The sequence below is a fragment of the Gasterosteus aculeatus genome, chromosome 9 (genome assembly GCF_964276395.1).
Source record: "Gasterosteus aculeatus chromosome 9, fGasAcu3.hap1.1, whole genome shotgun sequence".
Taxonomy (NCBI): domain Eukaryota; kingdom Metazoa; phylum Chordata; class Actinopteri; order Perciformes; family Gasterosteidae; genus Gasterosteus; species Gasterosteus aculeatus.
Genome location: NC_135696.1, coordinates 16,146,176 through 16,173,418, shown reverse-complemented (window position 1 = coordinate 16,173,418; position 27,243 = coordinate 16,146,176). Strand labels below are relative to the sequence as shown.

General features: G+C 43.1%; 1 protein-coding gene across 2 annotated transcripts; it reads left to right on the top strand.

Moving 5' to 3' along the window:
* On the top strand, positions 1-26,122 carry coro2aa (coronin 2Aa). 2 transcript variants are annotated; one of them, XM_040187723.2, is made up of 12 exons: positions 1-436; positions 15,867-16,067; positions 18,095-18,211; positions 18,847-18,996; positions 19,245-19,424; positions 20,152-20,268; positions 21,126-21,230; positions 21,318-21,414; positions 22,079-22,191; positions 22,294-22,384; positions 22,725-22,957; positions 24,398-26,122. In XM_040187723.2, the coding sequence occupies exons 1-12, from the start codon at positions 422-424 to the stop codon at positions 24,536-24,538; spliced, it is 1,560 nt and encodes a 519-aa protein (XP_040043657.1). In that variant the 5' UTR covers positions 1-421; the 3' UTR covers positions 24,539-26,122. The 2 variants fall into 2 exon arrangements, with proteins under 2 accessions (XP_040043657.1, XP_040043658.1); XM_040187724.2 differs by lacking the exon at positions 1-436 and adding an exon at positions 10,751-11,123.
* The last annotated feature ends 1,121 nt before the right edge of the window (positions 26,123-27,243 follow it).

Here is a 27,243-nt window from a genome sequence, read left to right as displayed (position 1 = left end):
GCCATTTATTTTGTAATCGACCCGGGTTGCCTCGCCCTGCGCTTCCTCCCTCCTCCTCCTCTCCCTCCTCGCATCCTGTGCCCTCATCGCTCCTCATCCTCCGCCCTTGGGCTCTGGTTGTCTCGTTCCTTTTATTCATGGTGACGGCGCGGTGCGTTCAGGGGGGTGGGGGGCGCGCATGCTTTAATGCACTCAGCTGTATCTCTGCTTGTCTTGTTTGCGGTGCGTCGGGACTCTCAAGGTCGAGCCGGTCGGTCGGTCGTCGTCATCATCATGACTTCTCAGTGACCACCGTGCGACAACCGGCGGTGCTTTAACGCGACCCCGCCCGGCTGCTCCACCGGCACCACCGGCCGCACTTCACCCGCTTCACCCTCTCCAGCGGAAAACCAACACCACCTGCCGACGCCTCTCGCGCCGCATGACCGTCTCGAAGGTGAGTTTGCTCGGGTGTAAACTCCGGCGGCGTGTCGGTGTCCGGATGTCCCGTCGCAGTCGTCGTGTGTCTGCGGCGCCGCGGTGCGAACCGAGTGACCTGCCGACACTTTTTTTATTTTCATGTTTTTATTCAAGAGGCTTCTTTTTTGTTGTTGTTTTACACTTGAAGCGCGCAGCTTTGCCACGCGGCTTCTCCGCCTCCAAAGCAACACAACTCCACGTGTTAGACAGTGTGTTTAAGCGGGTTGTTTTGTGTTTTTTTTAATGTGTTTGTTCTAAAATGACAGGCACACAAACTATAAAACAATACACTGTGACTTGGTTTTAGCAAGTGCACATTTCTACTGAATCTCGTATTACAATGATCTTCAGGTAGTTCTGGTCAGTGTTGAATAAAACAAAAGGTCATTTGTTGTGCCTACAAAACTCCAGTAAAATGGAGAAAGGGGCAAAGGGGCAAATCTGACTGTCTTGTTATCTAAGAAAAACAATCCCAAACCCCATATATGCCCAGTTTACTGTCTTATCGACACAGAAAAGAACCAAATACTCTCACATTGAGAAGTTGGAAAGGACCAAAGCTATTTTAGTTGTGTGGCTTTTAAAAAATATCTTTTTAAAGCTTATTTTTTATGTGTTTAAGTGTCATGTGGTCCACCGGGAGCAAAGCTGCTTGTGCAGTCTGAGAGCAGCAGGAAGAACAGTGCAAAACCCTAAAGACCATTTTACTATTCTGTTTGTAAAAGGGACATCTAAATAGTTACATGTTTTAAAAGCTAAATGAGCAAATGCAATTCGTTTTAATTCATTGACTAAATATTTCAGCTCTAGATTAAATAATTCTTCATTTTGTCTGAAGAGTCCTTGGAGTTTACCCCACATCTTTAATGGGTAGATGACGGAACGTATGTCATTCAAAGGAACTACATAACAATCATTGATTATGTGATTGTATGAAACGCTATCCCCAAGAACACTGCATAATTGATGAACGCTTTAGGTCAAGTTTCCTAAAACTTACATCATTGCACATCTTGGTGTTCGACTAAACCGATTATCTGAATTTAAAAGAACTGGTTGCAACCCTCCGCTCATATCTTTTGTATTTATTAATGGAAGGTAATCTCTATTTATGCAACACATCATTAGTGTAGATTAAGTCTATTATTTGGGCTCTGTGGGTGGTTGTACTCGCTCTGGCCACCAGTCCAACAGATGGTTTGGATCCATTGTTTTTACTCACTTTTGTCTGGACGGACGTAAACAAACATAAGACAAAGGAAAAAGCAGGTTGAGAGCTCTGAGTTTAATGACCCGAGTCTAATGGTCACCGCGTGGGAGAAATTAAGGATTTCAACGGGCTCTTCTAGGGTGGCATCACTCCCCACAGGGGCGGCGGCGGGACGTGCCGCTTGTTGATATTTGATTAGTTCCAGAACGCTCTGGGGCAATAATTCAATACGAATAATACTTCTTACATTACATGTTGTGACATCATTTTACATTAATGTTTTTCCCCAACATCCTGAGGCCCAGGAGGCTCCAGACCCACTAAAATAAGGAATATTATAAGTTTTAACTTTAATATGACTGGACATCAGCATGACTAGTTCAAGCGCAAACCAACTTTTACTCAACTGAACTCAACTATTCTCCTTCCATTTATGTCTTTATACAACCGCTACCACAGAAACGGGCTCGGGACGGTTCAGAAAGTTGTGCCCTTGGAGTGAGCGAGCTCAACAGTTTGGAAGATACGCTTGCATGTTGTCTTTTTGGAGATTTAAGGTCGACACCACAGTAGTATCGATCTCCTCTGATTCTCTGCAGGAATTTTAACTATTCCCTTAAATGACAGAGTTCATGTCCAAACCATTGAAATAGCGTTTTTCCCACAATAATAAGATGCTTTGCCCCCTTCTCTGCCCCTGCTCCTTCACAGTTGGGTCACTGCAGACATGTTTTGAGATCACAAAAACATGTATGATGCGTTTGTGTGATGCAAACATTTTGCATATAGGAAAAGCAACCTGTGTGCAGCGGAGGAAGATCGCCGCGCCGTCATTGACAAAAACCTGTGTGTCATTTCAGACGGAAATATGTTGCTGAAGTGTGACCGTGTGAGTCATGACTAGTGGAGTAAATAGTTGTCACGCCAGCTTGAGATCTGTCTAATTAGGTCTGTCATCTAGCTATTGTCAAAATTGGCATTCGACTAATAACCTGGCAGCACATCTTCACTTGAGGGGAAACACAAACCCGATGAGCATAAAACCGTTCGGACCGGTGTACAGATTTTTTTATTTTGGGGTTTGGGGCACATGTAGAGACTGCGCTCCTTTTTCTATTTTCTTCTGGTCTCAGTTTTGGCCCCTAAAACGCCGCCCGTCATTGGCGGCGCGTTCTCACACATACCTGAGATTCTCCCACCTGTTGTCCAGCGTGTAGCTTGTGCTGTTTGCCAAGCGGCTATTCAGAAGCTCCGAGGGCTTTTCCACTAAATTGTTTACTGTTTGGCTCGTGCGGTTTCTAACCAACGTCACATACGCAGCGACAAGATGAGTCCAGGCTTCTGAGGCGATACACAAACGGTTACAAGTGTCAAAGTCCTACCTGCTTTAATCACTGCCATGAATTGAAGGCGTGCTTTTAAACAAATATGCCCTTGAGCCTGTTTGTCGCTGCTAGGCGGCGGTTGTGCAATAACGTGATGGCCAAATAACAGAATGAGCACAATGTGTTGTTGTTGTGTCTACTAGCGCTGAAACAACAAATTAAGTCATTTAGTCTCATGGACCAAGAGATATGAACAGATAATCAGTTTAAAGTGAATGAGTGACTGAGTCAGGAATCAGGAAACATTTATTGCCAAAATATGTCATACATACAAGGAATTTGACTTGGCGGTTGGTGCGTGACAGACAGTATGAGGTGAAATTGTTTCGTCATGATCAAAGAATAAACTTGGAACTGTTAAAGATAACGTGACACCTTTTTTAGATTTTATGTTTTGACATTGCAGTCATCCCAATACGACGAAGCCTGCTGAATGAAGTGTTCTCCTAAAATGTACTTTGTGTCAAGCGCTAATTAGCATGGGTTAGCAGCACGCTAACTAAATTGGCAAGATAGTATTGTAATTGTGAGCGTGTTAGCGCGTTAGCATTTAGCTCGAAACTGCAACGTGTCTGAAGTGCAGCCCCACAGAACATAATATAGTGTAATATATGTTGTCAGGCCAGTCCACGGATATTATACCACATTAATAGAATGTGGGGGGAAAAAGAGAATTTGACCAGCTTGAACCATGAATGATTGTGTAACGGTACTGGCAAAATAAAAGTGTGTGTGTGTGTGCGCACACTGTTTCTACTTGCCTTTTTTATAGTGGATTAAATCACCGATTTAGTAACAACTCAGAAGCGGCCTGGAGGTGAATGAGATCCCCTCGCGTGTCCTCTGTTGCTTCCCTCTCCCAGTCAAGCCGCGCATTCGACCCCCAGGGGGGTCGAATGTCTCCTCCTGACTCATCCGCCGCCGCCGCCGCTCCCCACGTGTCTCGCTCCTCACTGAACTGAGTGAGCGCTCGACCTCTGCGCCCAGCAGGGCCGAGGTGGCTTCATGTTGTGTTCAAAACCTCGGGGAGCCTGTTGAAACACATTCACTCTGCTTCCGTCAGGATTCTTAAACCAATGCGTTCAATTCATGGCTTTGTCTAAAAAAAATAAAATATATTTTTTTAAATCGTAGAATAGGAAAAATGTCGGACTGCAGTTCTCTAAAATGCAGCTGAATGATTAAACTCGTGTCTGGTGACGTCGCTGAACAGTGGCCGCTCATGCAAAGTTGCGCGGTGATGGTAAACACTGATGATGTAATGACATGAACTCAATCAATTCTGCATTACGCTCACTAGCATAAGCTAGTGGCAGTTTAAATTCTTGTTTATATTTACTCGATGCACTGAAGCCAGCAACCAAGTTCATTCAAACAAATCTGCCATATTTGCGTGCACAAGGTTTAGGAAACAATCTGCTGGTGGATGTTGGGGATGATTACAGTACTCGTCCCGACAATGGTTCATGAAGTCCTAAAAGGCTCTTATGTAACTGGAGAGTGCGCACGTGACCACAGAACCTCTCGGTGCTTTTGTTACGAACAGAAAGACCACCAGCCGAACCCCAACTAAAGCAGCTCCAGCTGTTATTTTTTTCTGCCTGGTCATTTACACCACAAACTGAACATGCGTGTTTGTCTTTGCATCACTGGTACCCAGAAGGGCAGCGGCAGGTTGTCCTGCCCGTTTCTGACATCACAGCTGTCCGACTGTTGGAAGATTATCTGGTCCCACGTGGGGCAAACATGGGGATTACTTGGGGGGGGGGGGGATTTATGCCGTGCTCTTGGCCCAGTTTTTCAGGCTGCATGGGAGGTTATTCTGTGATGGCTAAAATGAAGAGGAATACTCTGCGCTCCATTGAGAGACCGAGTTAATTGACTATTCAATAATCTGACACTGCTGGTTAGAAATGTTCTGTGACCGTTGTGTCTTAACTTCCTGAGTGTTTTCCCAAAACAATAAATACTTTGCGATCTTCTCTCTAAATTCAACTCAATTCTCAAGTTGGGACCGTTTCCTTTCCGGTTGGCGCTATATAAGGCTCCTGTTTGTTATTAGTAGTAAAAACATAATTGGGGGAAAATGCTAAATATTTCCAAGTTACGTCTGTTCAGATGAAGACTATTGATAGAAAAAATGCTTAAGGAAATTTGTAGTGTAACTTGTCATGTTTTTCGGATTAAGCGTTTCTGTAAAGATCTTTTTTCAAAAGATTCGATTTTGAATGGCGATACATGAGAAGCATGCGTGTTGCTTCATTTTGAGTGAATTCTAAAATTGAATCTGTAGGAATTGACTCAAACCTTAAAACATGAGCACGTAGTGCAAAGCAAGACATGCTTGACGAAAGGAGAGATTCTTTTCATCTACTTAAAACACAACTATCTAATATTTTGCACAAAAAAAAACAAAGCTGATAAGAAATGTAGCTCTGTTTGTCATCCCTGCCAACTTGTCAATCCCCTGCTGCACGTTGGTGCTGGTGTACAACTTCTATTCCATCAATGTTCTAATTGATTTTTTTGCCCTTCAATTGATCGCATACAGCTAGCGGATGTTTTTATTTAACCAGCACGGTTTCACTGTGCGTGCTGCTGTTGTTTTCTGGAGTTACAGGTTCTTAATTGTGAAGCAGATGGGTCAGCAGAGTCTGATTCATTATTCATGTGGAGAAGTAGATGTGTGCGTGCGTGCGTGCGCACTATATTGATTCCACGGCCCTAAAGTAGCTCCTTTAGTTGTACTTCATGAAAAATGCAGTTGCAAATGTATGTTTTCTCCCCGACATGTGCTGTGTACATTTGTTTATTAGACTCAACGAGAGCAACAGAATGAAGGCTTCAACATTCAGTAAATGGACAAGATCAATAATATTATGTGCAGCTTATGTTGAAGAAATTATCTTGAAATATCTTAGGAAAAACTTCACTTCCCAGGAGGTTAAACTCTTATGTGTCTGGTGACCTTCAAACTTTGAATGTGGTGCCAACTTCAACAGATCCACATGGTATTTCATCAGTTAAACGGTTACCCTGATCCAATCATATAAAAAAAAAAAAAAAAAACACTGTTGATTTTATTCAACAGCACTAGAAACTGTTTTTTAGTTTTGTGTGTTGGGATTGTTGTGGGATTCTCATTTTGTGTTTAAACTCCTCGGTGTGAGATGACACCGACAAAAAGACTTTGGCACGTCATCGGCGAGCTGCACGCTCCGTGTGTCGAGTATCACAACACGTTAATGCAGTTAGCTCATGCAGGTAATCTGGTTAGCGGGGGGCCTCCCTCGGCCTGATGCTGCAGTACGCTGACTGTGTATTGTCTACGGAGCGAGGCTGTGCCTATTTAAAGGCCAGCTAATCCCCTCGAGTCACAGAAAGTGAAACTCACCTTGACTACAGTTACTATGGTTATGACAAATGACCTTGGCTCGCTGACGGCGGGTTAATTTATTAATTGAAGTAATCGGGATCCCTGTGACATCTTTGGTCTGCTCTGAGGAACACGCTTGTTTCCTTTGCTGAATAATGAATCATCCTTCAGCCTATTTGGCATTTAATAGAAATAGTGAATTCTGCGATTAAAGCACCTCTTTTAAGATATGAAATCCTCAAGCAGCGTGATTTCAGCTAATCTTAGAACATCAAAGTTCATTTTTTGCTGTTGCCCTCGCCCCTTTTTTCTCCTCCCTTTTTTGAGGCCGAGTCATTTTATGGTGTCAGGATCCTTTGCAGAGGCCACTGGCTGTCTGCAGAGCAGCTTGGCTTAATACTCGATAACAGAAGCCCTGTTGAGGCTACGACCTGTGACACACTATCTACGCCTCACCCGCCTCAGCGCTCGTTTCTCTTTCTTTTTCCTAATAGAGCAGCGTTCCATTCAGTGAAGGCCTCTTTTTGTTTTTTTCTCTTCTGTCGGATGAACAGACACGGAAACACATTCCAATCCCTCCTTTACGTAGTTACTCATGTATGAAATTTGATAATCCGATATGAAATCAGAAAAATACTTTGTTTAATTCACCAAACAAATCACGAGAAGGGAAGTGCTTTAAATGCTGCTTGAGGTTCTTCTGTATTTTATCTCCCCGTCTGTGTTTGGAGCGTTTATGTCTTGTTTGCAACGCGTCCTCCATCCAGCATGCCTCAAGGCTGAACCTTCTTCCCGTAAGGCGACCGAGGAATTGATTTTGGTTTCCAGCTCGTCAAACCCAGCCGATGTTTGGTGTAGTTTTACTCCTTCACGCTCAACGTTTTTCACCATCGTCAAACAGCGTTACAAATTATTCAATATATAACAGATTTAAACGCACACACGGCCGTTGATCTTTAAAGGGCAGTTTGTTTCTTTTGATGTTAATTCAGAGATTATTGGCCGTGCGAACCGCCTTCCGCTGCCAAAGCCTGATGCAAGCAGGTGAGCGAGGCTGTGATGTCACTGAATGAAAACAGCTGTTGCATTGGAGTGAATCAGAAATGAAGAAATGAGGCGCACTGCACAGGCATGCTCGCATGTGACTCATGTAGCGTTAATGTGATCCTGAGGTGAGATCACTGTTACACAACAAACTTTTAAGTCGTCCACATGAGGAAATATGGCTTTTATTTTGAAACCGCAGATGTTAGCAACACATTATTAAATTGTCTTTTGATTATCTTATCAAATACTCTGTTGGCCACATCATTTCCTCATTGTTAATCACTGTTTTTTTTCCATAAGGAAAGCATTTACTTGATTGTGTTTTTGTTACACTACCTGGAAACACACTTCAGAAGGCTAATCTGTGACTGAGTGATCGGATCAGTGAACTTTAGATTTGACCTGTTGAGGCACATGATTAGATTCTGATCTGAACTTGATCATTCCTGTTGCAGCTCATTTTGATTAATGTTTTTTTCTTTTTTTTTTTTTTTACTCTGAGCTTGTTTTCACAGTTGGTGGTTTCTCTTTACTCTTCATCAGTCTGGAGAAGAAATAGACTTTTATCATTGATCAAGATACTCTAAATTTTGTATAACAAAAAATGTTTAAGATCAGGAATTGCTTTTTTAGGTTTTGGTTTCTTTTTCTCACAAAATAAAATACCCAACTTGGATTTGATTTGTTTGCCTGTCGGGCATAACTTGTTTTTGTTTTCTTCTATATAAATGATGTTCTGTGTGTACAGTCGTAAGCCAAAATGAGTGCACTCTGTAAAACATATTATTGTTAAAAGTTTCATCTAAATTTGGACACAACAAACACTGAAAATGTAACTTTATAACTAGACGTTGGAGCAGGAGATTGACGTCACAATTTACAATACACCTTTTTGAAAGTAGGAAAGTTCATTAGTAAAAGATAAATGCGTTTAAGAGTTCAACATTTACTCTTAAAAGGTAATGTGAATTATAGTATAAACCAGTGATCCCAACCACCGGACTGGTCCGTGGGCCATTTGGTATCGGGGCGCACAACAGAAAGAAAACATTTTTTTTCTGAAAAATGTTTTATTTTGAAAATCTCATTATGCCCACTCGTCCCTCTTGACATATTTCCGTCACCAAGCGTCTTTCCTCACGTTTACAATTGTCCTCTTACCGTGCACGGCAGTTTTCGCCCACCAGCGAACACGACTAACCCCCCCCCCCGTCCGTTTTGTAGTCTCTGAACCACCGTCAATCACACCATTTATTGAATAATACTACGACCAGAACATGAATAATAATGAATCGGTATCTTTCCGAGCAGGCGTGGCTCCTCATTTGCGAGGGAAAGCAACCAAACCAGAGCATAGAAATATGCAAATGAATGATAAAATGAAAAGCGTGAAGCTCGGTACACGCAGATCGATGCCTGTTTATGACGTGATGTCATTTCTAGGGAGGTGTTGGCCAAACCCGTCATTTAGACTTTTATTTTCTATCACATTAATGTGATTTATATGAGTTACTTGTGTGTCTTAATCTGTCTTTAATGACGCATTCTGTCAACACTGGATTCAATTATTGACTGCACCTGTTCAGGTGAGTGTATGCGCCTCAATGGGAATGCACTGTTTGCTCAGTTGCCACAAACGCTGGAGAGTTTAAAGCTCACAGGGAACGTTTAGCCGAAGCGCAGAAAGCCTGAACCTCGCTGCAGCACTTTAGGCGCCGGGCGGAGACGTGTGATCGCACTTGTCACTGAAACCAGGTGCTTCACAGTCACAACAGAGTCAGGCGGCTAATCGGGGACGACCGAGTGAGGGGGCGAAGGTCATCGCGTATCTGGTGGTGTCAGAGGCCCTGGCCTGTTTTCGCACATGCAGCCAGCTATTAGTTCGTAGCAGCGGGATCTGTCATTCGTGAGCGATCCCTTGTGGTCCGAGCTGATTCTCTATGATTTCTCTCAACACTGTCATTGTCCTGTTTGCAGAAAAGTTAAATGTGCTGTACTTTTCATTTGTCAAGTGTTTCATTCACTCAGAAGTGTACCCATGTGGCTCTATTATATTTTATTGAACTAGCGGAAAACATATATCATAACATATTGTTATTGAGATTGCCTATTTTTCCAGCCTTATATTGTCATAATGGTCATATCTGTAATATCTTGCGCTACAGGAAAGTGACGGGATTTTCAGTCGATAGATGTGTGATAGATATATTGGTATTTGGTCCAAAATGTTGTGGTATTTGATTGAGTCCAAATCAGCCAACCCTGTCACACGCGCTCTCACTTCTTATCTCAAATACATTTTGTGACTGTTGGACTTTGTTGTGTATTTGGGTACAATTTTATTTTGAAGGATTTCATTTATTCAATCAAATTATTTCACTGGCAACAATAAAGGTAATTCAACCTTTTTTTAAATTATTCATACTTACAAATAAGAGAGATCTGAAAATAATAAAACATGACAAATTGGGATAAAAGCTAAAACACCTGACTAAAATCCAACCGTTGCAGATTAAGGAATAAGTGATGCTCACTTTAGAAATGGCGTGCTTGTGCACGTTAGTGCAATAACACCCATTGATCTGCCCCTCGGCTGCAATCCCGCTCGACAGTGTGAAGGCCAGGTTTTTTTCAGCTAGTGTGCTTGTTGACCCGTTAGCTTCTCCTAGCCTATAGTGCTAATGTGCCTTTATGTAATGCTTCGGGTTTGATTCTGAGTAAACGCCACATGGAACTTCACAGATCCACTTATAAATGTGTCCAAACCTTTTGACTGGTACTGTATATAAATAACCGTTGGGTGTGTCTAGTGGACAACATCTGGCCCGCAAAGAGTAAAACCAATGGATTAAATTAGAAACAAGATCTTCCTTCTAATTGGCAGAATAAACAATTAACAAAGAAATGATACAGAGTTCCAGCCCTGCTTTCGTGTCTGTTTTGTGGAAGTACAACACTGAATCACTTGTGGTCCTGTTACACCCTTTAAAGGTCATGTGGATGCCCTGTTTTCCTGTACTTTATTTCCTGTATATCATTTTTGAAAAACAGGATAAATGCAAATCAATACTTCCTGCTTTTTAGAAAGAACTTTGAATTGACTCCTGTTGTGTTTCAAAGCTCTTCCCGTCTTCTCCTTAAAGATCAAGTAAGACATCCCGATTGAGCAAACGCTGTGGAGGAGTGAGGAGAGGGAGTGGCGCTCAGAGGGGGAGAGAGGCAGCGTGATTACCTGCTCTCTCTCTCTCTCTCTCTCTCTGTCTTGGAAGTCACCTCCCTCTCAGGGAGTGTATACGCACCCCTTTGCTGTCCCCTCCCTGCTTGTTCACACACGTACTCGGCTTCATGCTGCACGCACACACCCACCGTCTCCTCTGAGTGTCTGTGTGGACGGTGCACATCAAAGGAGGAGGAAAAGCTTGCTCGGACAGTAGCGCAGACACAGCTCTTCGGACCGAGTGTGTGTGTGTGTGTGTGTGAGCTCAGGGAGGACGTGTGGATCCATGTGCTTGAGATAACACCCGACGAGGGCTTTGGTCGAGGTGCTTTTTGTGGGTGGCGACGAGAGGCAGAGACGTAACTTTTCCTCACTCACCTGAGGACCCGCTGCTGCTTCCAGTGCCGGTGTGTCGACTCACTCGACAGGGTGAGTGCTGCTCAACTCCCAGCGTGACCGTCTCTGTCGTTTGTGCTGTGCGTCTCTTCATATCGTTCATATCCTTCTGCCTCTGCAATTATTAGGTTATTGATCGTTCGCTCCGTAGACCTCTGTCCACAAATGTCTCACAGTGTGTGTGTGTGTGTGTGCTGACATTTTTCCTGTGGGGATTTAAAGTTCATGTGCATGAAGACAGGCTTGAACAAGTCTGCCTTTAAGCCAGCTCTTTGCGTTTTGATCTGTGCATGTCTGGAAAAACTATGAAAAACACCGATTCATTTGACGTCCGATTGAACGGCACTCCTTTTTTCTTAGATTAATTATCCTATTGCTCGACCTTGGACAAGTGTAGCTACTCATTCACCTTCCCCAAACGTGGAGGTAATTTATATTTTGGCTTACGGACAAGAAATATTTCATCATGAAACTGAACGTTCCACGGCAGCGAAAAGAACCTCATCATCCACCGGCCCGGTCGAGTCTTCTCCACCATCCCCACAAACGTCTATTTATAGTGCCGTCCTCCCTTCGAAACGTGCCATTAACTGAAATATCCGCCTCATGGTTTGAATCACGGTCTGTTCGAGGTCTTCTCATTACGTCTGGTATTCTGCTTCTCACCTCGAGGATTCGTGGACCAATAAGCATGCAGAGCTGCTCCTTACAGCTGTAGAAGTGAAGCCTCCAGAATTGGGCAGTATCGCCCAAACTGTGTGTTTTTTTCTTCTTTTTACTATCGAGTTACGCTGTACTTTATACTGTATTATCGCACTTATATTATATACCGCAATGCTGGTTTCAATTAGTGCCATAAAAATCAACTTTATGATGATGTGTCCACACACACACACACAGCCTGACTGTCGAACAATGGTTGGGGTGGATTTAGTTTATGTTGTCCTGCGTCGGTTCATAGAGAGTCTGTGTTCAAGTGTCTTCTTGTCTTACAGATTACAAATGATGGTTTTGAGTTAATTCTGTTCAAATGAAGTAGATGGTTAGTGTAAGGATTATGTTCTCTGTTTATAAACATGAACATTTAGAGATGAGGGATCATTCCCCACATTTTAGGTGTAGTTGAGCGTTGAGATGTTTTAGAAAACCTGTCTTAACTGTTGATTGTCTGACTTTTTGATGTTCTTGATTGGACTTTTATGTAGCGAGGAGACTCCTTTTCATATGGTCAAAACTCCAAAAGAAGACCAGATGTCTTACTTTAAAAAACAACCTTTTAATTAGTCAAATTCTACAAGATGTATTCATTACTAAAACCTTTTGACATTACCCACGATGCAACTCAACTGTCAAGATTCTTGAATGGTTCATTGAAGAAAAAAGGTTTTTTGTCCTATTGACGGTAAATTCAAAGAGGCTGCTGGAGAAAGCCTGATTGGGAATTAAGTGGTTCTCCAAAATCACCCGATTTCCGTCAAAATTGTGAAAGTAAATCTAATAGATCACACACTACAAAGACTTTCCATCCATCCAAAGTCTTCCATCTATTCACCTCCTCGTTAGACGGTACACGTTAATCATTAGAAATCAGTCATAAAACTGCCTTCTACAATAAAGGACTATTGTCAGATGTTTGCTTGGGTTTGTGGGCGAGACAGGATGGATATTTGTACAAACCGCGCAAAGAATGAGCACGACATGGATTGTCCTCAGAAAACAGAGACACGCACTCGGACACCGGCCTTATCCTTTTCATACTCACACACACGTGTGCGCCACAGTAATGAAGCAGCTATTGGATTACCAAGTTGGCTGTTATCCTATTACAGAACAGCGGTTGAAAAGCTGTGGATGATAACCGACCGTCTAAACCCGGCTGCACCAGATGATGAACACGTGGAGACACTCGCGCTGTTAACGTACGGCCTTGACGCGCGTTCACACCTGCACATTCCCCGTCTTAAATTTCACGTGGGTTTGAGTTTACAAAACATCTACGGATTCAGAAGGCGAGGAGTGTGTGTGTGTGTGTGTGTGTGTGTGTGTGTGTGTGTGTGTGTGTGTGTGTGTGTGTGTGTGTGTGTGTGTGTGTGTGTGTGTGTGTGTGTGTGTGTGTGTGTGCGCCTGGTTATATGACTAGTGTTTCTTTTGGATTAAGTTTAGGGTTTTGTGGCTTTCATTGTTGGGACGGGACACGGCTGAAAGTCCTTGCGGAGTCCGTCGTGTCACTGAGAGTCCAAATTGTCTCGCGGCTCGTAGCCTTCAGCCCAACGCCGCTCAAGTAACCAAAATCTGCGCTTGAGTAACTAAACTTTGAGCCCCCACCGCCCCCTCCCCCTGCAGCATCGGGCCCTGGCAAGCAAAGAGAGAGGAGTGGCTGCTACAAGTTTATGAGTTGAAAGGTGCTTAAAAGGACCGCCAGTAGGTGAGGTGCCGGTGCATACGAATGCTTTGCACTTCCACATACAAGCACAGACCCAAACAAGAACTCTGGGCCCGCAAACCAGATGTCCAATATCTCTCTCTCTCTCTCTCTCGTCATAACGGTGTGTTTTCGGTTGGTTTTATGACTGTTGTTACAGCCCGCTTACTGCGAGTGGCTGCTGTGACTCACTGGTCACAGACTGAAATAGATTTTTTTTTTTTTTTGCGAGACTGACGGCGGGATATCAAAGACACACTGTGAATAAAAGCGTTTTTTTTGTTGTTTTTTTAAGCTGTCAGTGAAACGTGCCCGGCTGTCCTCTGATCAGCCAGGAAGGTAAATATAGCATTGTTTTTCGTCATCGGTGCCGTGAGACAGGCCGCCCACCGTGCCGCCCTGCCGCGTACCTGCCGCGAGGCACAGCTGAGAGGAAGCTGCCACTGGCCTGATTACAACCTGCTTTAGAAGTGACAAGATGTCTCAGCTTTCTTCCCTGGAAGCCGCCTCCTCCTTTTTTGGGTCTTGTAAGCCTCAGCAAATACACGAGTGCTGATCATGTCAACCTAGATTTGCACTGCAGCGCGTTCGCTAAAGCGAGAATTGGCTTGTTTCTCTCCGGCGAGCTCAATAAGGATTTCTCGCATGCCTTCAAGGGAGTCGGCATTTGCATTTTGGAGTCACAATGAGGAAGTTGCCTTTTTTCTGTTGTTGTAGCATGTCTTTTAAGCGCACGCACAAAGCGGTGATAATGATCAAGAATGTATTTGGGGCGCCTATTCTTGCAACACCTGGTCTGCTGCGAGACGTTTGAGTACAGAAGGGGAAAAACTTAGGGTGACTAGAGGTGGCGTTTGACGTAAACATGTTGGTATCCTGAGTGAATCCTGCCAGGATGGTCGTGACGGACAGTTTGCGAGAAGCAGACGGGCTCTTAAACACCTGAGATGTTAATGAAGCGTCTCTTCGGTTAGCGAGACATTCCATGGTGACATCACGAGGCGCTCTGCGACGGCCTCGGGGTAGAAGGTGAGGAGAGTAACCCGAGACGCGATCTCCGCCTGTGCATTTCTGTCACTCGGAGATTCTCCCCTCTACTTATTGTCTTAAACCACATTTTCTCCGTCCTGTCAGTTTCCGTTCCCTGCTCGGCGGCTTTCCAGCCAGAGAGTCTGCAGCCGCACCTTTTTTTGCCGTGTTTTAATCATGGTTGTATCTATTTCACCATCATCGCAAACAGGACAACAAATTTGGATATTCATTGTTGTGAGATGTGATTCTTGCCGTGCCCCTCGTTGTCCTACTTTTCCATCTCCTTCCTTGCATTCGCTGTGCTGCTGCTGCTGTTGTTGTTGTTGTTGTTGTTGTTGTTGTTTGAGTCATCTTCTTTTTCTTGTCCATCAACCTCCTCCACCCCTAATTCATAAGTAATGACCGCGCAGCAGGCAGGCAGAGAGCCAGGCGGAGTAGCAGAGCAGACATGCCGGCTGGTCAGACGTCGTCCCAGCGGACCAGAGCCACTTATCTCTCAAAATAATGACATGTGCATCGACTAGCTCAAGCAAAGTGGTTAAAAGGAAAGTCTCACAGTTTGTGCCTCTCCTCATTTATGTTGTGTTATTGAATTGCTCCACCTATTTCATACAAAAATCACATTTGCAAGCCAATAGATTTATTTAATCGAACGCTGTAATACTGACATCATTAAACAATCTGTTCCTAACCATAACGTTTCATTTTCAATACAACTAAAAAATTTAATTGGCCAATTAAATAATGTACAAAGCTTATACATCAGATCCTTAGACCATAAACAAGGATAAAGCGCTTAACTCTAGTCAATAAAAGTCTATTCTTCGTCATTGACTCATTGAATGCAGCTTTGAGAATGCAGCAGGACCAGGTCGGAATGTTTTTTTTTTTTTTATGTAAATCTTATCTGTATCGAGCTCTGAAGTGGTGACACAAAACGTCACCGTCACAGTGACGCTATCTCATAGTTTGCAAAAGTTCACATTTTGTAACAGACAATGGGAATAAATATTTTTTCTGAGTATTAACATCAGGTTATACTTACATGTTTTCACTACTGTTAGATGGGGGAATTCATGAGGCGTGCTTATCACTTATAGTACCAAACCGTCTGAATAGACCGCTAGCATATGCTCAACAAAGAACAATATTATATCTTTTATTTAAAACCTTTTTGTTTAGGGGATCAGGGATCAGTTCCCTGTCCTGTTTTGGCAGCTTGCATCACACCTACAGTTACTTCTGAAAGAAGAACCGTGGCGTCCAAACCTCTAGAGAGGTGATTACCCTCGACTGACCTCCTCTCCTCCCTCTACTCTCAGATGACATGGCGTCCTCAGTACCGCAGCTCCAAGTTCCGCCACGTGTTCGGTAAGGCCGCCACCAAGGAGAGCTGCTATGATGGCGTGCCAATCACATGCAGCGTCCAGGACAACAACTTCTGTGCGGTCAACCCGCGTTTCCTGGCAGTCATCACTGAGTGCGGCGGGGGAGGGGCCTTCCTGGTGCTGTCTATCAATCACGTGAGTATCTCCATCTCACGGCGGATTTTACAGACTGATGTCATCTTTCTTAAAGTGGCATGTGCACTATTTTGTTTCAGGGTGTTGATCGTGGATAATGTGATATGTTTGCCCTTCCTTCAAAAGGGGAAAAGGCTCCAGACCCCAAAATAAGCAAGTCAGACTAATAATTAAGTGAAATGAAACGGCAATTCAGTTTGATTTGAAAGAGCTTGAGAAAAGCACTGCGGGCAAATAACATTGTGAACAGATTTTACATCCTGAGCAGCATCTCAGATTGCTAATGATCCTTGTTGTTCATCGTGGTTTGTTCCTTTTGCTTAGCGTAAAGATATTGTTTGTGCTGCTGCCGATGAGCAAACTGACGGCGGTTCTTTCCTGCGAGCCGCCCAGCAGGTCTACAACTGGGAAACATGAGATATTTAACTAATAACTGATGTTTGCTTCAAGCAAAAAGATGGGCAGTTTTACAAAAAATGCAAGAGTGACAACTCACTTCATTGGGAAGAGCAGATTTTATTTATTATTTTATTTTCTGGTGAAAACAAAAAAAATCTTATTGGGTCAATGTATCATGCATCCAATTGTTTTTCTTTGCTCCTGCACACAAAGCACACCTGGAAAAGACCGGCTCTGCTCTCAGATTATAAATGGAACGTCAGCAGTTGAGCCAAAACTAAATCTGCAAATACCAGGAAACCCACCCGGCAGCTCCTCCCCGAAACCTAAACATTGCATGTGGTCTTTTTTTCCCCCCACTCTTTTCATCTTGTCTCACTCACAAACGTCAGCTTAAGTGCGATTTAATAAAACAATCTCCCAGACATTACTGCGTATTATCACATTCACACAAGAAACGGGTCCAGACCTTTTCAGTCACATGGTGGTTAAACTTAAGCTCCTCCTGTTTACGTCCAGCTCGGAGACGTTCATCAAGCCCAACGCCTCTTCCCTTCTTTCCGCTCCCTCCAAAGGGCTCCCATCTTTTTAAACCGTCCCGCGAGTTACCACCACCACCCTCCTGGCGTGGGCGGCGACTCCATACGAGCTTAGGAATGACATAACTCATCTGTTGACCCCCCCTCCTTTCACTGCGTCCTTCCCATCTGCCACCCTTCACCTCCTGTTACATACACTCCATGTTCCCCTCCCGTCCACGTGTGCGCGCTCACAGATAAGCCATTGTTCTGTGGAGAAAGAAGTTAGCGCATCACGGTTTACTTGCATGTGTCAGGGTGCTGGAAAGAACGGATAATTATTACATATCATTCCCATGTTCCACATACGCCTCACCTGACCAGTGATCTAGCCGGGGAATGTGTTCTGGTCGTACAAGCGGCATAATTAGCAGTCTGGTTGAAGCAGACTTTTGCAACAGTATCCTGGAACACCGGGGGGGGTGCGTGCGTGGGTGGGTGTGTGTGTGTGTCACAAACGGTTTGAGGGCTTTCGTGTTGGTGTCAAGAGGCTTGCAGTACTTAGGAAGTACCACTGCGCGTATTAAAACTGTTGTATGAAGCTGTCTTGAATCCTTGGTTTCTAAAATGGAAAAAACTCTTTCTAAAAAAAAAAAATTTGAAATTCAATTAACACCAAGAAATTTGCTAGACCTCTTCGACCATCTCTGCTTGAGCGAACGGTTTGAAGTTACATTACTTACATTACACAAACTAAAAGTAGTGTTTGAGTTGCATTGTGGGTAATTTGAGCAATGGAAGATATTGTTGGATTTGAAGCACCGATTTTAAACGGTAAATCTGTCCTAGAAACACAATGCTGAATTGATGGAGTTTAATATTCACGGGAATAAAATGTCATGTGAAGTCGTTCAAAGTGAAACCCAAAGACAATTCTGTTCTTTCATTTTTGATGTAATGGCCCAGAACAAAGTAGTTTCACACCAGTCACTGAGCTAACTAACTACTACTGAGATAATGTTCATACACTATTCCTTCCACCCAACAGTACATACCAGTTGGTTTGCTCTGTGTTTTCATTTCATTTTAATTTCCGTATTTTCCCATTAGACCGGCAAAGTGGACCCTCAACATCCCCGGGTATCTGGCCACCGAGGCAACGTGTTGGACATCAAATGGAATCCATTCAACGACTACTGCATCGCCTCCTGCTCCGAGGACTCCACGGTTTGTACACGCACAAAGTACATTTTCACAAATGGTTGATTTTCCTGCGTTATGAGCGCGTAGCGGCAGAGAGATCGTTTTATTGCCTCGCTGTTCACCCGTCAAGACTAGCTAGAAGTCATTCCACACATTCCTCAGCTCTTACTTGGCAGATAACGAATCCCCCTGCAAAGAAACACAAAGTAAGTCAGTTGCGTTTAAGCGTATACGTGCGTCATTTATATTCCCTACTTTGTCGCCCCTTGATTGTTTGTGCAATGGCTATTTTCATAGGTTTAGAAATATTGTGAGCAGGGATTGTTTCTTTATTCACGTGTGTTTGCAAAGGTTGAGGGAGTAGTCTGATTATTTACTTAAACTTTCATTCCTTCAAATGGTCATCAGGTGGGCACGCCCCAATATTCAACTCAATTAATCTGTACTTGTATTACTGTTGTATGAAGTTTTTTTGTATGTTTTGTATAAACACATTTTGACAGAAGCTGTAAAGTAACTGTTGACTAAAGCTGTCAAATAATTCCGAAAGGTACAGCATTACTCTTCCTGAGTACGTTCACTTTGTACGTCAGTATAACACTCTACTTTATGCTCTCCGTTACATTGTGTTTTCCGTGTGTGTGTGTGTGTGTGTACAGGTGAAAGTGTGGGAAATCCCTGCTCGTGGTGTGCTGAAGAACATCACAGCGCCGTGGAAGGAGCTCCAGGGTCACAGCCGCAGAGTGGGCCTCATCGAGTGGCACCCGACTGCTAACAACATCCTCTTCAGCACGGGCTATGACTACCAGGTAACACACAGACATACACACAACTACCGGCGATCGCGTGTTCTGTATTACAATGAAGCCCAATAAGGCCACAGCAGCCCCATTCTTCTTCATGCAACATGATGGATCTCAGCAAAGTGTAAAGTGGGGCGACTCTATATCCTTAAATTAGACCGTGTGACTGTGGGTCACATCTCTGCTCCTCTTTCTCCTAAAACCAGTGAAAATGATCCGTATCCAGTAACGTTTACATTTAAACCTTTTTTTAGATTATGATCTGGAACCTGGACTGTCCGGAGCAGGTGATAAAAAACCCGGTGCGGACCATCAGCCATCACACAGACGTGGTCCTCTCCATGTCCTTCAACACAGACGGCAGCTTATTGGCCACCACCTGCAAGGACAGGAAGGTCCGACTCATAGAGCCGCGCTCGGGACACCTACAGCAGGTGCGTGCGTGTGTGTGTTGTCTTTGTCTTTTGAGATCTTTGTCGTTAATCTAAATAACTGAAGAGAAAGAAAATCTATAGTTGGGAATATTATTTGTTTCTTTTCAACACACGCAGGAGTTTTTGTGTCTTCCTGTTTTATTTCAGACGTTTTAACTCTAGCGCATTCAGAAGCACATTTTCCCTCCAGCCTTTACGGGAATCTTTTTTTAAATGCACCTTGAACTGCAATGAAGACGTCGGAGGCTTTTTGATGGGGTGAAAATACAATTCTCAGTAAATGGTAACTTAAAATCTGAAGTTAAGTGGGGTAAATGTAACGTTCCTCTGAAAAAATCCAGATATTTTTAAAAACTCCTAAAAACCACAATCCTTAGATGTTTTGTACAACAGCATTCCACCGTATACGGCACGTGGGAGTTCCTGCCTCTCCCCCTTCCAAGCCCAGGCACTTATCCAGCACCACACAGCCAAAACTTACACCTCTGGCTGGAGAGGCCCATGGGACGGCTCCAGGCCTGCGGGTCACCAGCCACTGACTCCCACACTTTACATCAGTCCACTCGTGCTCCTTCGGCCTGCCAAACAAGCTATTGAGAAGATCGAAGGAACATGAAATCTTTCTGCTGTAATATTGTTATTATTACCTACTAAACTAACTAAAAACTGTACACATCCAATGTTTTTGTATGCCCTCTGCTTTGTCTTAAGCATGTTGTGTTCGCAGGAATCCAACTGCAAGACGCACAAAGCCAGCAAGGTGCTGTTCCTGGGTAACCTGAAGATGCTCTTCACATCGGGCAATTCACGTTACAACGACCGGCAGTTTGCTCTGTGGGATCAGGTGAGAGCAAATGACAGAACTGTCTTGCATGACAGAGGTCCACAAACTTGCCTTTTCTGTGCTCTATTTGACCTTTCATGGTCTTGATCACAAATCGTTGGCTGAATTTGGGTTCAATGGTGTCAGGTGGGTGGAGTTCCACACTTTGGCCTCGTGGTGACACCTGAACCAGCTCCACTCACGGAAAAAGAGCACGTAGACCATTCACAAAGGAAGAAATGGAACACGTCAACAAATTGAAAATAGGAAGAAAAAAACATTAATGAGAACAATAGTAAGAATTCTTAATATTTTATTTCTGGCAGAGAGGTTCCGGGTCTAGACGGCCCTATTTCCTGTCTTGTGTCGTTAAAAGCGTAGTTGAGATTCAGGATGACGGAAAAACTGTTTAAAATTGTAGTATAGAAACAAAATGTCTACACTAAAACGTGAGGAAAGTGGAATACTTTGGATGTCATGAACTTTTGGGATTCAACAAATCATAGGTTCATCAGAAATTGTTGGCCTTATGTATTGAACCAATACTACAAATGTGTGATCTCTGAGGCCGACGCAGTGCTCATTTTCAAGTGGGAACTCTCCCACAAACACAACTCTGCCATCTAGTGGACAACTGGGTGGATTTTGGTGTGTTTTGATTTGTGAGAGTGTGTCGTGGGTGGAAGATTATGGCCAAAGCGGATAGAGAGATTAAGCACTCAGTGTTTTTAATTCACCGCCACCGAGTGGGTTTTATGTAGAAATGGATTTAAATGATTGCGTGTTTCTGATATTAGGGAATGTTGTCCATGTTGTGGATGCTGAAGTGTTTTATTTTTATTTCTTTCATTTATATTTATCCTGGTGTGTGTTTGTAGGACGATCTGTCTCTGCCTCTGTCACAAGAGAACCTGGATGGTTCTTCAGGAGTCCTCTTTCCGTTCTTCGACCCAGACACACACATGCTCTACCTTGCCGGGAAGGTGGGTCTCTGAAAGCAGCCCGACCGTCCTTAAACATGAAATTAACTGTAATGTTGTTGTTACAAAGTCTTCTCTTGTCAATGTCAGGGTGACGGAAATATGAGGTACTATGAGATCAGCTCAGAAAAACCATATATCCACTATTTAACAGAGTACCGCTCAAACCTACCTCAGAAAGGAATGGGTAAGAAATACAAATACACACACTCACACACTGAATGTTTTTTTTGTTTTGTTTTAATCAAGCACAGAAATTTAACAATTAACTTGTGTGTAAAATGTGGCTGTATGGAAACTCTACCGGCCGTCCGAGTTGACTCTCGCTCGCCTTTAAGCAAAGCTACTGTGCAAATAAGTCTGTGAGCCTCTGCAATATTTGAATAGCCAAAGCGGCTGTGCAAGGTAAAGTTGTACATCATGTGAAATGAGACACTCGTGTTTTAGACTTTAAACCGAGCAGTTTAGATCCCAGTTTAAAATGTTTCCATTTTCTTACAAACATAGAAACTGTTTAAATTCAAATTAATTCCCATTTCAAAATACATATTCCCATTTCAACTGGAACCTTTTTTCACTAGTATATTGCTTAGGTAGGTATCGTTTATAGGACAATTAAGAACTTGAAACAGTCAAATTTAAATAGAAGTACATGAATGCCAAAGTCATTTAAAAGTCGAAAGAATCAACTTAAATTCTTAAATTCCTACCTTATCCATTGTAGTCGGCACACTTTTACTGTAAAATAATTGTTCTTAACGCTCAACAAAACTTAACAAAATGTGTATTTTAGACCAAGCAGTGCAGCAGAAAAAGTGGGTGTATAACTGAGTACGTGTGTCTCCCTTCAGGCGTGATGCCAAAGAGAGGTCTGGAGGTGAACTCCTGCGAGGTGTTCAGGTTCTACAAACTGGTGACAATCAAGAGTCTCATCGAGCCTCTTTCCATGATCGTACCCCGCAGGGTGAGCGCATATCCAGTGACACAAACACCAGAGCATATATCCATTTTAGAGCTAATAAAACCTTTTCGTAAGGTCGAAAATGTACTGTGCTTGTATTTCTAGTCTGAGTCGTACCAAGAAGACATCTATCCGATGACTGCTGGTAACGAGCCTGCTTTGTCTGCAGAGGAGTGGCTCAGCGGCATTGATAAAGGTCAGAAATAATGTATGTGCGGCACATTTGTCAATGTATGAGGTCTACAGGTGCGGGGTGAATCCGCTCCAAACTCGATCAAATAAAATACAAGTATGGCTCGCCGAGTATTCATTTGGTATTGAAATGGCCCATGGATGAGAAATGAATACAAATATGTTAAGAGTTCCATAATGTTAAATAAAAGTGCATTAGCAGATGTCTGAACAGGTCACGGTAGGGCTCATTAGTACCACTTTACGTAATGTCTGATAGTTTTATTTTCTAAATATTCATTGGAGTAAGTCTCTAAAGAGAAACAACATTGAGCTGCTCTCGCTCGTCTTTCATTGCGCTGCAGGTCCGGTGCTGATGTCCCTGAAGCCTGGAAGTCAGGCAGCAGAGTCGTACGAGATGACAAAGGGACCGCGCAGGTTTCACAGCAGGCCGGCCGCGCTGCAACTGTCCAACATCCAGGACCAAGTGGAAACCAAAGACGGCAAGGAGGACAAAGCCGAGGTCGACCGGAGCCGGACGCCCGTCAGCAACGGGGAGGAGCTCGCGCTCTGCTCTCCGCCCAGGACGGAGAACGAGGTACCGGATGATCCGTTTTCTCTCATTTAGTTAATGAGTTTTGTTTTCAAAGGGATGGTTTGAGCCGAAATGGGAGATGGATTCAAATGGAAAAAGTATTTAAACTTTAGCGAAAAGTCGTCACATTGATTGATGTTTAGTTGGCATCTTTACTTTAGGGTAATAAAACTGCCCTGTCAGCCATAAATAAGAATATCAATTTAAAGATGTTTTCCACGAGAACGTGTAAAAGAGGCTGAGTAGTTTTTTGGGTCCTGTCGGGCAGCGTAAACAAACTCCACCAATCACATTAGACACATTAATTCAAAACCTTGGATAAAATATAGTCCAATACAGAATAGGGCTGCTGCTCAGAAAGCCTCAGGAAAAGGCTGCCGGCGTTTACCGTTGACAATAAATCCTACTTCTGTATCTGGGGACCCACATATTGTATTGGTGTGTGTGTGTCCGTCTTAGAACAAACCGTATGTGTGTTTCTATGTGTCTGTTCCTGCATTACAATAGACACAGACTTTGTAGACAAATCCGATGGGATTCAATGGCTTGGTACTAACCAGGAAATAGTTTTTGTTTTTCATGATACATGAAAAATATGAAATATCATCAGCCTTACCCTTAAAGAGTAACGTTGGTCATTTCCATTCTGTGTTTTTATGTATTTAAGTGAGTTATGGGAAGAACAATTTTAGAAAATGGCCTGCCAGTACTGAGGCAGAACGCTGCAGCCGACATGCTTAATGGCTGCAGCGTCATCGTATCAGGCAATTACGTACCGTCAATTTACGTCCATCAACGGGGCTTGTTTTTGCTACTGACAATCCCTGGTTGTTATCTGACAATGCTATGGGAAGGACAACACAGAAAATAAAACCTTTTTGTAGATTTTGCTTTGTTTGTCGTCGTGTCATGTGACTTGTTCCCGTCGGACAACGTGGGGGGGGCTTGGTGTTAATTGAAATATTTTTCATGGCTGAATGTTACGTGGCTTTTGACTTGAAATTTAAGAACAAGACTGAATAACAAATGGACCAGCAAAAGGCAAAGACAAATGTATTTTTTGTTTCTGGTCATTTCTATAATCGGACATTCAGTGACGTAGACGAGTACTTTTTATTGGACAGAACTGCCCGAAGTGATTAATCACAGCCTGTTGCGTCCATTAACGGGGTCTGATATCGCTCTTAATACAATTTCAAAGATTGTTGTCATCACCATATTGTTGACACCATAACATGTTGATACAAGTTTCGGGTTGAAAACAAACGTACCCTTTAAATATTGCAGCGTACACTGTAATAATTAAAGGGGGACCTGAGATGAACGTATCGACATCATTATGGCCGCTGGACAGTCTTGAGGAATCTTGAGAGATTTTAGTGAGTAAATCTAAAAGTGCCGATGATGCATTCCAATATTTTGTGCGTGTGTTTTTGTCTACAGCTGCGAACAAAGTTTCACAAGCAGCAGGAGGAGATCCGTCGGTTGAATGAGCTCCTCGGTCAGAGGGACGTCCGCATCAAACAGCTGGAGCTGGAGATCAAGAACATCAAAAACTCTCAGCCTCACCAGAACTCCCTCTGAGACAGCAGGGTCTCACGTGCATCACCGCCGGGACGTACTAACCCCCGTCCTCAAACCACGACACCTGTTCTTAAGGGTGCCGACTCGCCTCTTAACCTTTTAATGATCCCTCCAGTCGCTGCACACGGGTGATTTAAGGCCTGGGCTTCTGTTCTTCTCTCAGTCCGTCTGTTGCCCACAGGGTGCACGTATTCTCAGTTCACGTACCTAATCACGACCGCCGAGTCTCGCCCAGCTGTGACATGATTTAAAACCATTTGCACCCATTGACCTTTCTTTTGTACGCTTCAAAGCTATGCAAGTTCATTGTCATTTTTAGCTTTTTACGCTCTTTGTAGCTGGAGATAAAACGCGACTGAACGATGTGGCCAAACGGCGTGTTGGACGGTTGCCGCGGGGCAGGAGCAGACGTCCTGTGTGATTGTGCGACGACGCTGAATTAATTTTTGTCATGCTTGGTGATTGTTTTTATTTCCAATATTTAAACTACTGTAAGTGGCTGTGGTATTTCTAATGTATGCTTGAATGTGTGCTTGAATTGGAGCGATCTAAATGAATGACAATGTCACAATCCCGTCTGTGTTCCTGCGTTCTATTGAGAGAAATTTGTTTTTATTTTTTTTGAATAACTGGGAAATTTTAAATGATTCAATGTGTTTCAGCTATTGTGTAAGCCAATTCTGTAACTGATGCCATGTAGCAGTTCTTAATTTTTTTAATATTTATTTTAAAATACAGGAAAAGTACCATTTGTTCAAGTACTTCCCGATTGTAATTTTCTAAAATACAGCACGTTTACTTTTTTTTTTTTTTTAAAAGGACAAAAATGCGTGCTTTCTCTTTTCCTGAGGTGGAGTCACTGATGAAACGATTTAAAGGCATCGGAGAGCCGTAGTCCTGCGCGACTTCTGGGTTAGTTTGTGTTCCGCTACTTTTTGCTTCTGAATGTTTTTTTTGTTTTGTTTTTCCTAAACAGAATGTCTTTATTGCTCTTTCTAAAAAGCTGAAACACGACACTGTGACTTTCTATTTTGTATGAAAGAGTAATTGCTTCTTTGGTGGATGGTAAAATATGAGCGTGTCGTATTTCCGGTGAGTGATCGTGGGAGTTCAGGTGGGAGATATGATTTACATGAAGATCATAGAAATGTCTGATGTCTGCAGGAGTATCATTTCATTTATCAAATTACAATTCCCATCTGGTTATTGTATTCATCTACAGTTAGAAAAGGTACAATTGATTTATGATATATATTGATATTGGATGCAATTTTAAGATTACATTTGTATTGGAGCTTGGTTATTGAATGCTAACACAAATGATTATTTAGCTTGAAAGCAGCACTGAAAAAACATCTTGCTTGTTTTTTGTTTTTTTTTAGCGGAGGCAGAAATAAGTGTATTGGATGTGACAAAAGTTCTTTTCTTTTACTTTTTTCATTGGACAGTTACCAGTCTTGTGTTTCAGCTTTGAAAGAAAACCCGTCTGTGAAAGGACGAGGCTAGTGAACGAGAAGTGAGCTAATCAGTGAGACGGGTCTTCATCTCTTAAAATAAAATAAAATATTTTACTTACACGTGAAAGGGAAACCATCAATGCTGTGTTTTTATATGCTTAACTGTTAATTTAACTGCAAACACTTGAATAAGTAACTACGGAGCTTCTGAGGTGTGTTCCTAGTTTCTCTGATATAAACTGCTTTGATAACTGAAACATCTCCTTGTTCTCCATGTTGAGAGGACCACATTGTCTGTCGTGTAAATCGATGTTACAGAAGCTCTTGCAGATATTAAGCAACACAACCGGTACAGCTTCTCATCGCGAGGTCACCGCTTGTATCCGGAACTCGTTATCATGCATGCTTCTGATATATTTAGGCACACGCACCATAGCAACATTCTAGATCTGGCTTACATTTCATCTCTGCTGGTGAAAGATGCAACACATGGAAACTGCCAAACCGACACACACACACACGCACACACAGTCACACACTGGCCTCAATACAATTGTGGACCTTTTGACCTCTGAGAGGACGGTTCTAGCACGGATTCATCTCATCTTTTGTCCAGGAGCAGCGCCGCCCCGGCCGTGGTAAACTCAAACCGCCGCCGCTGTCGGTGGATGAGTCTCAACGCGTTCCCACAGAGCGGTGCTGTGCTCACAGCTGACACGAAATGGCCTGAGGGCCGATTTGGTTGTTTGAACACGTCACAACCGTTGTTCTCCCCAGGGCCCTAACAGCCAGTCACCATTTCTCTTTTTTTTAGAATTGAATTCAAATAGTTTTGGGGATTTCATTTGGCTTCTTCTCAAAGGTCTACGGAAATTCAAATTTTAAATAGATGATGTGTTTAAATGGAAAAGCTGGCTATCCAGCTAGCACAGGGAAATGTGTGAGAATTCTTTCTTTGAGCAGTGGTTCTTTCTCTGATGATCTTACTTTTGATTAAAAAAGCAGCTGCTGCCACTTCTGACTTTATTTGAGTTGTAAACCAAGCTTCCGGCTCCACCTGTATAGTCACCTAGCCGGCATGGCTGGAATCCTATACAGCCCTGTTAACCTACATTGGTTTTTGGTTTTAATGCGGTTTGCTAAAATGACCGCAGATACAAAACAAATGCTTTTCATTTCATTGGAGGAGCTTGTAGTGTATAATGTTTTGTTATTGCGTATCTTTGCTATTTACTAGTAAGGTCCGAG

What these genes read in the sequence shown, in the direction of transcription:
- coro2aa (XM_040187723.2), top strand. An exon ending in GCACGGGCTATGACTACCAG is followed by an intron (nt 18,997 to 19,244) that starts GTAACACACAGA and finishes ACCTTTTTTTAG; the next exon opens with ATTATGATCTGGAACCTGGA. An exon ending in GCTCGGGACACCTACAGCAG is followed by an intron (nt 19,425 to 20,151) that starts GTGCGTGCGTGT and finishes TTGTGTTCGCAG; the next exon opens with GAATCCAACTGCAAGACGCA.